The sequence below is a fragment of the Poecilia formosa genome, unplaced genomic scaffold, assembly GCF_000485575.1.
Source record: "Poecilia formosa unplaced genomic scaffold, Poecilia_formosa-5.1.2 Scaffold239, whole genome shotgun sequence".
NCBI lineage: Eukaryota > Metazoa > Chordata > Actinopteri > Cyprinodontiformes > Poeciliidae > Poecilia > Poecilia formosa.
Window position 1 is genome coordinate 878,015 of NW_006800178.1, and position 12,682 is coordinate 890,696.

Genomic DNA, 12,682 nt, shown 5'->3' on the forward strand with positions numbered 1-12,682 from the left:
ACAGAAAGATAATCTGATTTTTTTCCTAGGATCAGACTGGCTTAGATAACTTTTTTGCTCTTAATAGATAAAATCAAAATTTGAACATTTCTTTTGTATTTCCTCGGGTTTTTTTTAATATATATATATATCTGAAAATAACCCGAGGATCATCAGTTGGATGATCTGAAACATTGAAACATGACAGAAACAGAAGCAATCTCCAAGGTTGGGGGAAGGGATTTTAATAGCACTGCATCTAACTTTATGCTAGTTAGGCAGCGAATACCTCCATGCCCGTCTTTGGGTCAAGGTCTTCCTCACTTTCTGACTCGTCAGAGGTGTGCAGGTCCTGGTGGACAGCAGAGGAACAGGACAAGAACAACAGGGGAAAAGGAGGGAGAGGTTTGTGTGAGTAGGAGAGAAAAGGCCGAGCGAATTAAGGCTGGCACTGGAGAAGACAAAGAGGCTGATAAATTCTAGCGGCTTGGTGGGCTGAAACAAAAATATGCAGAAGATTAAAAAAGAAAATCAACAAATATTAAGATGCAAAAAATGATTACATTTAAAAGCCATGAAGGGCATTCACTTGTAATGTTTCTTTATAGATTTCAAATCATTTCCAATTATGCTGTCATTTATTCTTATATCTAAAATATACTTTATTTTTGACAGAAGCACGGCTGCCACTTTGCACCATCACCAGCAGGCGACACAGGCAAAGTGTCCTGCCCAAAGACACAGTGGCAGAGGCAGGTGAAGCAGAAACTTAGGTTTAATCCCACAGTCCAAAAACGTGGGATTGACCCCCTTTTTTTATTTATTTATTTTTTTAATTGGCTTGTTTCCATTAAGCAAATGCACAATAAAGGTGATGTGCCGCTTTGCATCAGGCAGCACCGGCCTACTGGCTCCTGCTGCTATCAGGCTTAAGATCAGTTTCATAAAACGTCTGGATGGAAGGAGTTAATAGCACATACACACCACATCAGCCACTGGAGCCGCTGGCCAGCTGTACTCACTTTAGCCTTGTGGCTGGGGCTCGGCAGGGCTAGCGGGAGGGGGGAGACTGCGCCATCTTTGGGTTTGCGGAGGAGGCTGTTCTCCTGACTCCTGAACCCCAGAAAGGAGCTGTCCCTGGATTCAGCACGTTTCCTAGCGCGTAGCGTGTTCCATGACAAAGACTTCCTGTGCAGTGCATGAAGGACAAACATCAAGCAGCCAGTCACGCAGTAACTTAGCAGTGTCCAGCTCAGCCATTCTGTGGATGCAACAGGAGCTGTCGGGTCAGAATAATGGAGATGAACAGGATAAATCCAGAGGCATTGAAAGCTATCTGTCGCTCTGGGTTCATTTCCCTGTGTGGAGATGAATAATTGTCTTTAGAATTAGTTGTTTTAGGGTTTCCCTAAATTTACAGAAGAGGATTCCACGACAAAAGAAACAAACATTTCAATCAAATTCAACACAATCTTTTGGATTTTTTTTCCAGATTCCGCTCCCCCCCCCTCTAAAAAAATAAAATAAAATCTACTCTGTTCCGCCTAAAAGACAGAACAGGAATTTAGTGTGTTCTTTATTTGTATGAAGGTCCTGTCAGTGTTATTCTCTATGTGAAGCTGTAGCCATGGACATGGAAACTGAGGGAGTCATTAGAGCAACACCACTTTCCTTCAGTAAACAGCTTCAGTGCCCTGTGGGAAGTCGGCCATATTAACTAGACATGAGGACATGGTTGATTTTGCTTCTCACAAGAATCGTCATGTCACTTACCTCTTGCAGTTTTTAAGCAACCATTTTAAAATCATTCATTTGTTGTTTCATATCAACTTAAACCAAATTAAGCTTCTGTTGTTGATGGAAAACCATCAAGGCCCTCAAGCGCATCCATGTTTGTCAATTTAAAAAAAAAAGGTGAATTCAATTTTTATTATAGCATCCATTGAAATTCTTTTTTTTTTTTAATCAGAATCATTTCCATTATTTAATTATTTATAAATTAACCACCTTCTTGTTGAATGTTGGCATATACAGGAATATCCAGTTTTCTTCCTATCAGAATTCCATCTGGGCGGTTGCTAGGCAGACCCTCTGGGATTTTATAGTGAGCCTTTCAATGCAAATTCTTCAGCAGACTACAGTAAAACCAGCCAATCAGAGCATTTCTCAAAGTGGGTGGGCTTTGTGATGCTATAGTTTATGAAGGGTTCGCCCAGCTGAAGGATCCACCAATCAGAGCTCTGCATATATTTGAACATAAAGTGAACTGGTTAACTGAGACGTCAGTTCCAGTGAGGGGCTGTTTCAGCTGAACAGCTTCCATTATACGGTTCATGAGAATATAATCTGTGAGCATGCAGTTGTAAGTAGAGGACCTGTCGTAAAAATACTTCTTATTTAGAGGACATAAAAATCAATCAACTGATATTTTGTTCTGACCATGAGTGTAATCTTTCTGTTGCAATGTGGCCAACCAGGTGCTCAGCTCCTTGCACCCGTGTCTTGGACCTAATGTCAAAATCATCCATCTGCTTTTGCAGATCAAACCATTTCTGGTAAGTTGATGTGCAATGTTCAGTCTTTGATCACCAGATCTTTGACGTCCTAGCTGATGTCTCGAGACAGCAGTGGTGGCAGCATCTTGACACCCCGGGTTTGCAAGAACAGGCTTGCAAGCTTCCATTTTTTTTCCTCCACATGCAACAATGACCATCATAGTCAACACTTTAATTTTATTTAATCAGACGACGGAGCATGTCTCCAGACTGTCTCTGTTCCTACATGCAGTTACAAATTGAAATGTTGCTTTTTATGTTGCTGTTGGAGGAAATTCTTCCTGACTTTTCAGCCCATGTCGGTAACGAGATGTACATCTGAAGCTTTGAATTAAAATGAGCCACAGATGAGATCCAATCTAACTTCTAAGCTGAAAGTACCTTTCAGACCGTCGTCACCTGGATTCTCCCACATTAATAAAACTTCTGAAATTAAGTAAAAAAAATATTCTGCCATCTAACAAAGACTTTGGTAATCCTGACTGATCTAAAACAGCAAACGGTCAGTCTGATTTAATGTTAGAAATAAACTGTGGCATGACCTTATACAGCAGGATCCTCAAATCCAGTCAGAGGGTCGGTGCTATGACTGGAGCCGAGTCATAGCACCCGAGTCAAACAGTCAGCAGGACTCTGGAGAACTTGGCTGCATAGTGAGCTGGTCAATCAGCCATTTGTCTCAGGTATGTTGGACTAGAGACGCACCTAAAGGTTGTAGGGACTCGAGGCCTGAATTTGAGGAGCCCCTGCATTCAGGATATCCATGTTCCTAAACACAAAAACGTGGCTGCATGAAAACAGTTCCTCAAAGGATAAATTCAAAATTTCCTTTTCCATTTGCTCAAGTTCTCTCTGTGATGTTAAGATGTACGACAAAAGAAGAAAAACTGAAAGTGAGCAACAAATTTTTCAAACCTGCCTCCATGCTCCAGACCAAAACGCTTGCTTTTCCAGACGCCAAGGCATCGGCTACTTTTACTCTACTTTATAAATAAAAAAAATTGTGGTATATTGCGTCTTGCACGTCGAGTTTTCTGACCACACTTTTTGCAAACTAGTTCAAGCTCAATCAGAATGGATGGTGAACATCTTCATTAGTTTGTGTCATTGACTGAAATGGCAATGGAGTCTGGGGATACAAACATGCATTCGGTTTATCTCAGATAGTCAATATAAAATTTGACTTCTGATTGGAAAACTAATTTAAAATTATGACTGACAGTTTAATGAAAAAAAAACTTGTAATCCATTGGCACTGGAATGGGGGTGTTGTTCCAGATGTCAATGTGGTAAAAAAATATTAAAGGTGTGGTGTCAAGTTTCAAATAGATGCAAAAGCTAATCTGGAAATAGCTGGAATGCAAAGTCAGTCAGGTGAGTCAGTCAACAGACAGAATTTATAAGGTTCGACAAGAATTTAGTCTTTATAGGTCTCGATGTGGATGCTTTACATTTTTATAATGGATTTAAAACCACCTTCCCCAGCAAAGGTTGTACAAACCCTTAGTTTTGCTCCATCAGAAACTTGGACAGAATACTCAAAACACTTCCAGTGCGCTGCACCCGTTTAGAAACCTGCCATCTTTGTTACCTTTCAGTCATAAAACACCTGATTCAGATGTTGAGTGTTCTGGGGAGACGCAGGCAGCTCTGACTTCTCACTGGCATATTGTTGTTCATGCATGGCCTGGCTCTGCTGGAGGTCTCGTAGTTAAAAGGGAGTCGTCTCTCTCCACTGTCATCACATGCTTGCTCGGAAGGAAGGATGAGGTTTAAAAGTCACCGACGCAACGCGATCAGGTCCTCAGATGGAATTGGGCATTCCGTAATTCGATCTAAACCCAACCAATCAAATCTGAACTGGATTCCTTAAATTGGATCCATTTGTAATGTGGCTTGAAATAACTTTGTTTCAAACTGAATTAAACTAAATCTCAAGATTTTAAAATGTGAAATGAAGCACAGACAGCGGGAAAAAACTGTTTTTTTTGCTTTTTTTTTAAAAAAAAGATGCACTGCAGTTTCTTTTGGTCTCGAAGATTTCAAATCTTTTTGGTGAAATAAATACAATCCAAGGTTCCGTCTGTTTTGTTTTTTTCATGCTTCAGTCTGAGGGCTGCTTTTTATGTGGAGTGTCAAACCGTGAAGGTTAGTAACAACTCAAAGACAAACTGAATCAAAAAGAACACTACGACAAAAAGGAGTAAACGGTGCAGACGATCACACTTCACACTTCTATCTGGAAATAAAGCCAAGATGGCTGCGGCTCAATTCATCCCCATGCATTTCACACCTGCGAAACGATTTTGCTAAAATGCACTTTATCTCAGTTTATTGTTCAGTCTAGCTAAAGTATTTTCGGAAATTATGGGAACAATCAATTGATTTTGAAATCTTTGACTCAAACCCTTATTGTTCTACTCTGGATCTTATTTATCCCAGATTACTTTGAGTACACATTAAATATTATAACCTCTGATCTAACCAAACTAGGTGGATAATACAGAGTTATGAAACCATATTTCCCCGCAGTAAACTACTGAAGTGGTAGAATATTGAAAATGACTGGAAATGTTTGGCTTGGTTTGGATCAAATGCTTCCCTGGCAGGTGTGAACCGATTCCTGAAACATCCCGTAGCAGGCGGCTCTATTCAATATCTGAGAAAGTCAGGTGCAGAATTACCTAAAGACATAGAGGTATGAAAGGACGTAGAGATGAAATGACCAGCAGCCACCAGGATCTATGCTTTTCATACACAGGAATGCTAGTAGCAGTAAAACCATGCTATACCTACGTAATGTCTACTGAACTGCAGGTGCTTTGCTCTCATGTTAACAAATGGTGTACTTAGTGTGTGTAGAAATGCAGGCAGATATTCAGTTTGCTCTTGTAATTTATTTACAAATATTAAAAACTACATACCATCTTCATTCTAAAGCAGAACAAAACATGTCCACCTTCACGCTTCTGCTCTAACTCATGCTTATATCCAAAAGGTTTATTTTACATATTTAAAAAAACATCTAAAATCCTTAGACTACGGACAGAACAAAGCTGAGCGCTGCCGTTAAGTCAAACATATTGCACAGCCTGACTTCATTCATATTTTTTTATCTTCATAAATAGTGCAAATGGCATTTTTTTTTTTAAACAGGAATGTTCTAGAGCCTCAGTCAGATATAACAGTATGAACTTTGTACAGTGAACAAAATCAACACAAAGCAGGAAACAAATCCGACTTTGTCTAAGAAATAAAATAATAATTAACAAGAAAGAAAAAACAAGAATCAACACAAAATGTATACAGATTGCCACAGACAACAAAATAAATATTCTCCTCTACGGAGAACAGAATCCACCTGAAGGTGACCAGGTGAGTTTTATTCTGTCAAAGAAACGGTAAACACGAGAAGTACAAAAGAAAAACAGAAGCAGGTTGTTAGAACTGAAAAAACAAAAAAAAAACATCCGGTTTTAGCTCCACATGGACCCCCGGGTCAGAGTCAGCTACATGTTCTACCCGGTCTACTCCTGTGGGATCAGTGTGTGTTTTAGCTCGCTTTCAGGCCACAACAAGTGGATTTCCCTTCAGCAGACTGGCAGTCAGTTAGATTGGAGGGGAGTCGGGTGGAGTGGGAGGAGGGCGGGAGGCGGTACCTTAGTGCTCTGTAGAGCAGTGACTCGGTGGGAATCCTTCTGTGTCCTGTCAGAGCAGGAAGCAGCAGGAGGGGTGAGGGATTAGGAGATGAGGGCACAGGCAGTGAGGAGTTAAGGAGCCCACTCAAGAAAAACAACACAAACACAAGCAGGCAGATGGAGCTTCCACACCGCTCATCCAGTCCAGTCGTCCGTCTGCCAGCCAAACAAGTGATGCTGGAGGGTTCGGGTGGGGGAGGTTTGGAGGGGTGAAGGGCAGGGGGGGGGAAGGGGGGGACTTACTTGATGTTGTTGGCATCTGCCACAGCGGCTGGGAAGGAGGAAGTGGAGAAAGAGTCTTTTATGGACTTTGCGGGCGGGCCCAGGACGTGTCCCGGCAACCAGCCCTCGGCCTCGGGTGACTGGCTGTCGGCCGGCCGAGAAACGAGGTACATGTTCTGCTGATTGATGCTCAGGACATGGACCACGTCTCCTCTGCTGACACTTATCTCGTTCTCTTTGAGTGCAGAGTAGTCCTGAGTGACCCGCATGGTGGAGAGGCCGTTACAGTCATCATGCTGAGGAGGAGGAGAGGAGAGGGAGGTTGGGGATCACAGCAGTGCAGAGAGTCAACATGTCTTCTCACATTCAAGCTCAACTAAAATGTGCATCTACCCACATGAACAAGCCAAATATCAACTGGAGGATAATACCATTCAGACTCAAGGTGAGGCTTTCATATTAGTAACCTGAGTGGAAACTAATAGGGCTCCTAAAAAGTAAACAACAAACAAACTGTACCAACAGTCGAGCATGGTGGTGACAGCATCATGCTGTGTGATTGTTGTGCTGCTAGTGGTTGTGTGAAATACAAAGTAGATAAAGCAATGCAGATAGAGGACCGTGTCCAAATTGCCCGACTTCACTTGAAATTGACGGCAACTTGTACACTGGACAACTGTCTCAAACGGAAAAGCATCGTTTGGAACGGATAAAGCCGGCATTATCCTGCAGGATCGGATATTAATGGAAGTGGTGTGTATGTTTTAAGTCCACGTTCACACAGCAGGTCCAGATGCTCAATTCCAATTCATAACAACAGACGAATAGAAATCGTGAACCGTTTACGACCCCAAAGCGCTCTGCATGCACAGAAGAAAAACTTATACATCACACAGCAGCGTTCTGTTTATGGAAATAATAACAGACCCCACAGTCTATGGATTAATTAATTATTCAGCAATAAGAGCTGAATTGTAATAAAATCATCAGACAAAGAGAAGATAATAAAAAGAAAGTCCAACTAATAGAACATCTTGTGGCTTTTGGGCTGTAACTTCTGGAGAGAAGTCTGTTTGGAAGTGGTGATGTGACTTCTGTCATAATTAAAATTTTCAGCTGTCATTTACATCCAGATTTACTGTGTCTGATTTCTGGTGCGAGATCTTCAATGACGTGAAAGTCAGATTAAATGCGACATGAGGGAAAAGATCAGAATTGGCCATTCAGACTGCCGTGAAAAAGTTGGATGTAGATTCCATGAGGACTAAAAGTTAAATTTAAAAATTTGGACTAGGGTTGCATTTGCCTGCTGTGTGAATGAACCCCAAGAGGAACTGGATGTGTTTTACCGTCACCGAGAACAACACAGGGATTTTATTTTTTTTTTTTTTACTTAGTTCAACATAAGTTTTTCTTTTCTGCATCCGACTCCAGTGAGTCACAGCCAAGCTGTTGGAGAAGAAGCTAATAAAGTCAGAGCATAGTGTGCTAGATATTCCACTACCCACTGGACTGCAGCCTAGATATTAAGCTTGGCTTTTAGGTCAGCTGACGTACAAAGTGTGTGTTGTGTTTACTCAAGTTTCAGAATGAAAGGCGCACCAAAAAATACCTGAATAAAAGAGCAGGCTGCAAGAATGTGGGAACTCACACTGGATTCAAAGGAAGCGGAGCTGCCATTGGAGGTAGACACTTTTAAAGGGCTCTTCTCACCGAAGTCCAGCCGGCCGTCCAGAGCTGAGGACGGCCGGCTGTGGGAGGATGATGATGGCCGGTTTCCTGACGATGAGGGCCGTCTGATCAGAGAGGAGCCAGTGTCTTTGCTTTGACACTGCTGGTACACAATGGGAGACTGCAGAGCTGCAAACACACACAAAAGGTCAGAGTTGATGGTTTCTGTTGAGCTGCCACTGGATAACGTGGGACAGTGGAAAATGCCTCTTCCACATCGTTTAGTTGCTTTAACAGCCTGGTTCCCTTTGCATACAATATTGATGTAGCCTATGTACAGAGAGTGGGGTAATCGTTTTCTGGCCTTTCGTTATGATGCCATTTTCCCACAACGAGTTCATCTCTGAAGGGACAAATGGACGCAAAGCAGGCTTCTCTTCGTTTTGCCGTCCTCTTTACGAGGACAGCTGGCTCTTTAAGCACATTGTTGACGTTGTAGGTTCCATTTTCAGCCTTTTCTGGGGTGTGAGGGTTTGGCGCTCTGGATAATGTGTCAGATAGATGGATTGAAGTTTCATTTCATGTCACATTTATAATGAACAGTCAGTGGACCACCCAACCTGCTAGCACATGTCTGTTTCTGTTAGCGTAGCAGCTAATACATAACTTTAACTGAAACCAGATGTGATGAATACAGATGTTAACGTTGAGTCATGTGCCCTGATCATACGTGTGACACAACGGGAACCAATAACATCTCTGGCTAAGGATTAGTTAAAGGTTTCATGTTTTGCATTGTGTTGGTGTGTGTGTGTGTGTGTGTGTGTCCGCACCTGACAGGAAGTCATTCTGAGCATCCAGGATGTTCTGGATGTGTTGGATCCAGACCTGCTTGGTGTCGACGTTGGCGGCCTGCAGAGTGAAGCGCTCCGATGAGCCGCGAGAGAACATGACGAACTTGCAGGCGTCGTTGTCGACAGTTTCCTCCAGACCCAGGTTGGTCACCTGTGGGGAAAACCCGGAAAAAAAAGTAATGCCGATCATTCAGCAGCCACTTTGTGTTTGAATGAATGAAAAAATTAATATCTATCCATCCATCCATCGCACGCGTTCAGTCATCTTGAAGTAAAACGCTGTGAACGTCTCCAAGTCTGGCATCAGTCAATGGAACATCTGCCGCACCGACATCATCTACCCACCTTAATGCACTTTTTGAACTGGTAGCCAGGTGTGGATGAGCCTTTCCTGAGCAGTTCACTGAAGATGACGATTTGCTCAAAGAGGAAGACTCTGCGTTCTTTGGATCGCGACAAGACTCCAGCATCTTGCTCTGTCACAAAGAAGGTTTCCTGCTGCAGCAGTTTGCCCTGATTGGCCAGATTTCCCTGCAGAGACAACCAGGGCGGCTTTAAGAGCTGAAGTTTCAGAAGGAGTCTAGTCGGTGGAATGTTGGCACGACAACACACCTCATATCCCTGAAGCCGGCCCAGATTCATCATGTCGTTGCAGAGCTTAGGAACCTCAGACATCAACTCCACAGCTTTCTGTCATGAGAGAGAAAACAGTCCTGCGATCTCAGGAAAAATACACAGACATTCCAGATACAGGCTGGACTCTACACACAAAGTATTCTCTCTCTGCATGATTGATTTGGATTACCTCAATTTGCTTACAGTCCATGCCAGCCTTAGAGCTGTATTTCAGGTAGTCCTAAGAAGAAACATTAGCGCCCAGTTAACAGTGACTCAAACAGGTCGCTTATCAAGCTACAGTGCCTAGAAAAAGCGTTCATACCAGCTTCAACGTATTTTAGGTTTTAGGACAACACAAAGAGTGCAGATAATGAAGAGGAAGAAAATGGGGTTTATTTTAGAAATGCAAGCATGACTGCAGAGTGTGTTGCAAGTACAGACAGTTTGTGTTTGTAACGTGTGTGTTACAAACACAAACACACACGTTTCGTGTTTGTAAAGGGTATGAATGCATTTCCATGCTCTTCACACTGCGTCTGCAGGATCCGGAACATTAAATAGAGAAAGCAACATTTGCCAGGTCACAAATGTGTTTGGTACCTTTAGCAGCAGCTGATATTTGGTAATTCTCTGGATGGGTTTAATGAGGAAATCACTGATGCTCAGTTTGGACTGAATGTCCTGCTGGATCCCCTGGAAAGCAGAACGACACCAACACAGAGATCTAGTGTTTGGTCAGATGCTTCTGACAATATATTAGTCACAGAAATGATCCTGGGACAAGAACAAGTTAAAAAATGAAAATGTTGACATGACTCACTAATAAAAGAACTGAAAATCATGAGGGAATCATGTATGTTAAGACAGACAGGTAATGATAATATAAAAATAAAAAAAAACTACGTACCTCAAAGAATTTGTCATACTCTGCAACGATGTACTCCGATTTGGGTTTATTCTGACAGTAAACCACATACATGTGCAGTCTTCTCTCCTGCAACACAAACATGAAGTCTTCACACAGTTCAACACATGAACGTTAGACATCCTTTCCTGTTTTTACTCACATGCTTGATGAAAAGTTCTGGGAGGAGCCCGTTGTCCTCAACACACTTCTCAAGCTCTCCGACAAAGAACCTGAGGCACACCAGAGGAACGTCAGCAGCAGATACAGACGACCCCTCAATGCTTCCAGCCCCATCTGGGAGACTTACTCTCTGTGCCAGTCATAGATGCGGTGGATGTTCCCAAATACTATTTTCTCTTTTCCCTGCATGTCCTCTGGAACGCCCTTCTCTTCTATCCGCTTCATGAATCCCTGCAGGGAGACAGCAAATGACAGTGACACCACTGCATTCTGCTTCGCCTGACCGGCAGCCTGGTCTGGAATCCTTACCTCCACCACGATTCCCAGGTCTTTGACGTAGTCCTTCTCTGTCTGAATGAGCTCGTTCAGGACAAACCTGAACACACAAACCACAGCGTGGACACGTCAGTCACATAATTATCATCTGCAGCGACGCTACGGGTCACAGCAACGCAGAAGAAAGTCGGCCGAGAGTACTCACGTCCGGTGTCTCATAGCTTTGGCTTTCTGGTCCTGTTCGGAGTTCCGTGCCTGAACCGGTGTGTGTTGTTCAGGTGGAGACGGAGGGGTGAAGCCTGGGTACGGTTCCACCGTCTGAACAGGAAAACGAGCAACGTTATTCATGCATGGGGCTACAAAGTCAGCCTTCTGTAAGCTGAAGAACATTTCTAGGTTTAAAGAGACTAAAGTCCCAGCAAGATCTAGATGAAACTCGTCCAGATGTTTATGTTTAGTCGCACCGATTACAGCAACAGTGTCTTTTCACAGGTCTGTCTAAAAATAAAAAAATAAAAATCATTCAGACATCTGCAGCTGGTCCAGAACGCTGCTGCATCCAGGCAGGGTGGTCAGGGGGGCTGATGTTTCCGAACAGCAGGGGGCAGTGGCGGTGAAGGGATCTCTTCTGCAATCAGCTGGTAGGTCAACGCCGTCAGCTGATTGCTGAACAGAGAGCAGTGTTGCAGCCAACTTTAAACAAATGTCCTCCAGGAAAACAACCCACTGTGCCTCGATCAAACATAACATCCCACAGCATCTACTGCAGCCATGTTTTACTTATGACACACAGAATTACATTGCATTTGAAATGTGCAGATTAAACTTTTCTAGCAACAAACAAACTACAGACAATAAAGTCAGAGTAACAATCATACAGTTATTTTGGTTGGAAACTTTTTTTTTCTTTATCTGAGGATGCATGACGTTCAGACAGAGCTCATGGTAATGCACAGCAGTCCACAGAAGGATCATGGTTGAATGAAGAACTCCAGCCTGCCACAAGACTGAAGTGAAACTACACTGACTAGGAGAATCACAGTGGAAGACGATATAAACAAACTTGGAGGAGTCGGCGGCTGATTCCAACCCAGCTAACAGACACAGAGTTTGCTCCTTTACCATTTCATACTTGGTTTTTATTTTTAAGAGTCGTACAAAGTTTTCATCATATACAATAGTATTAATTTACATTTAAGTTAAGGAACTATGGCGATTATCATACTTGTGACTAGAATTTATTGTCACCTTCGCATGTCTACAGAGAAGCTGTGTAAAGAAAGGTTGGTGGCTTTTTGGCTGGTTGTGAGATCAATAAGTTCCCTTCATTAGGACTCCGAAGGGCAATTCATTTACAAGTAGTGGTGACGGCCAACACATTCACACAAGATTTTACGTGACAAGAAGACTGAGCCAAGACAAACGTTACAAAATGAAAAGCTCGGGCTAAAAATTACTTGAACTTCAGTAATACGAAAGTGACCTTAAATCAGGGCATTAAATCTACATTTAAAAAAAACAAAAACAAAAATAAAACCACTGTCTGTGGGGATAAGAGTTTTAATCTGTTTGTTCTACAGCCATGTAGACCAGATCTCCTTCCTGAAGGGAGAAGATTGAAGTGAGACTGCAGAGGATGACTGGAATCCACCAAGACTTTTTGGGGGAGGGGGGCTTTTGACACTGATCTGGGCTTTAATGGGTCCATAAAGCTCCTCAACT

General features: G+C 42.7%; 1 protein-coding gene across 4 annotated transcripts in view; it reads right to left on the reverse strand.

Moving 5' to 3' along the window:
- kalrna (kalirin RhoGEF kinase a) overlaps nucleotides 1-12,682 on the reverse strand; it is a 139,935-nt gene that overhangs the window by 8,576 nt on the left and 118,677 nt on the right. For 3 of the 4 annotated variants that reach the window (XM_007569329.2, XM_016680287.1, XM_016680288.1), the window contains 14 exons: nucleotides 11,166-11,278; nucleotides 10,994-11,060; nucleotides 10,812-10,915; nucleotides 10,665-10,734; nucleotides 10,505-10,591; nucleotides 10,198-10,290; nucleotides 9,785-9,835; nucleotides 9,592-9,669; nucleotides 9,325-9,510; nucleotides 8,959-9,130; nucleotides 8,106-8,314; nucleotides 6,476-6,750; nucleotides 1,002-1,167; nucleotides 269-331 (listed from right to left, as the gene is read on the reverse strand). In XM_007569329.2, the coding sequence (XP_007569391.1) occupies nucleotides 269-331; nucleotides 1,002-1,167; nucleotides 6,476-6,750; nucleotides 8,106-8,314; nucleotides 8,959-9,130; nucleotides 9,325-9,510; nucleotides 9,592-9,669; nucleotides 9,785-9,835; nucleotides 10,198-10,290; nucleotides 10,505-10,591; nucleotides 10,665-10,734; nucleotides 10,812-10,915; nucleotides 10,994-11,060; nucleotides 11,166-11,278 (1,734 nt within the window). Of the gene's footprint in view, nucleotides 1-268; nucleotides 332-1,001; nucleotides 1,168-6,475; nucleotides 6,751-8,105; nucleotides 8,315-8,958; nucleotides 9,131-9,324; nucleotides 9,511-9,591; nucleotides 9,670-9,784; nucleotides 9,836-10,197; nucleotides 10,291-10,504; nucleotides 10,592-10,664; nucleotides 10,735-10,811; nucleotides 10,916-10,993; nucleotides 11,061-11,165; nucleotides 11,279-12,682 lie in introns of those variants that run through there. The other variant, XM_016680290.1, reaches the window with a different exon arrangement.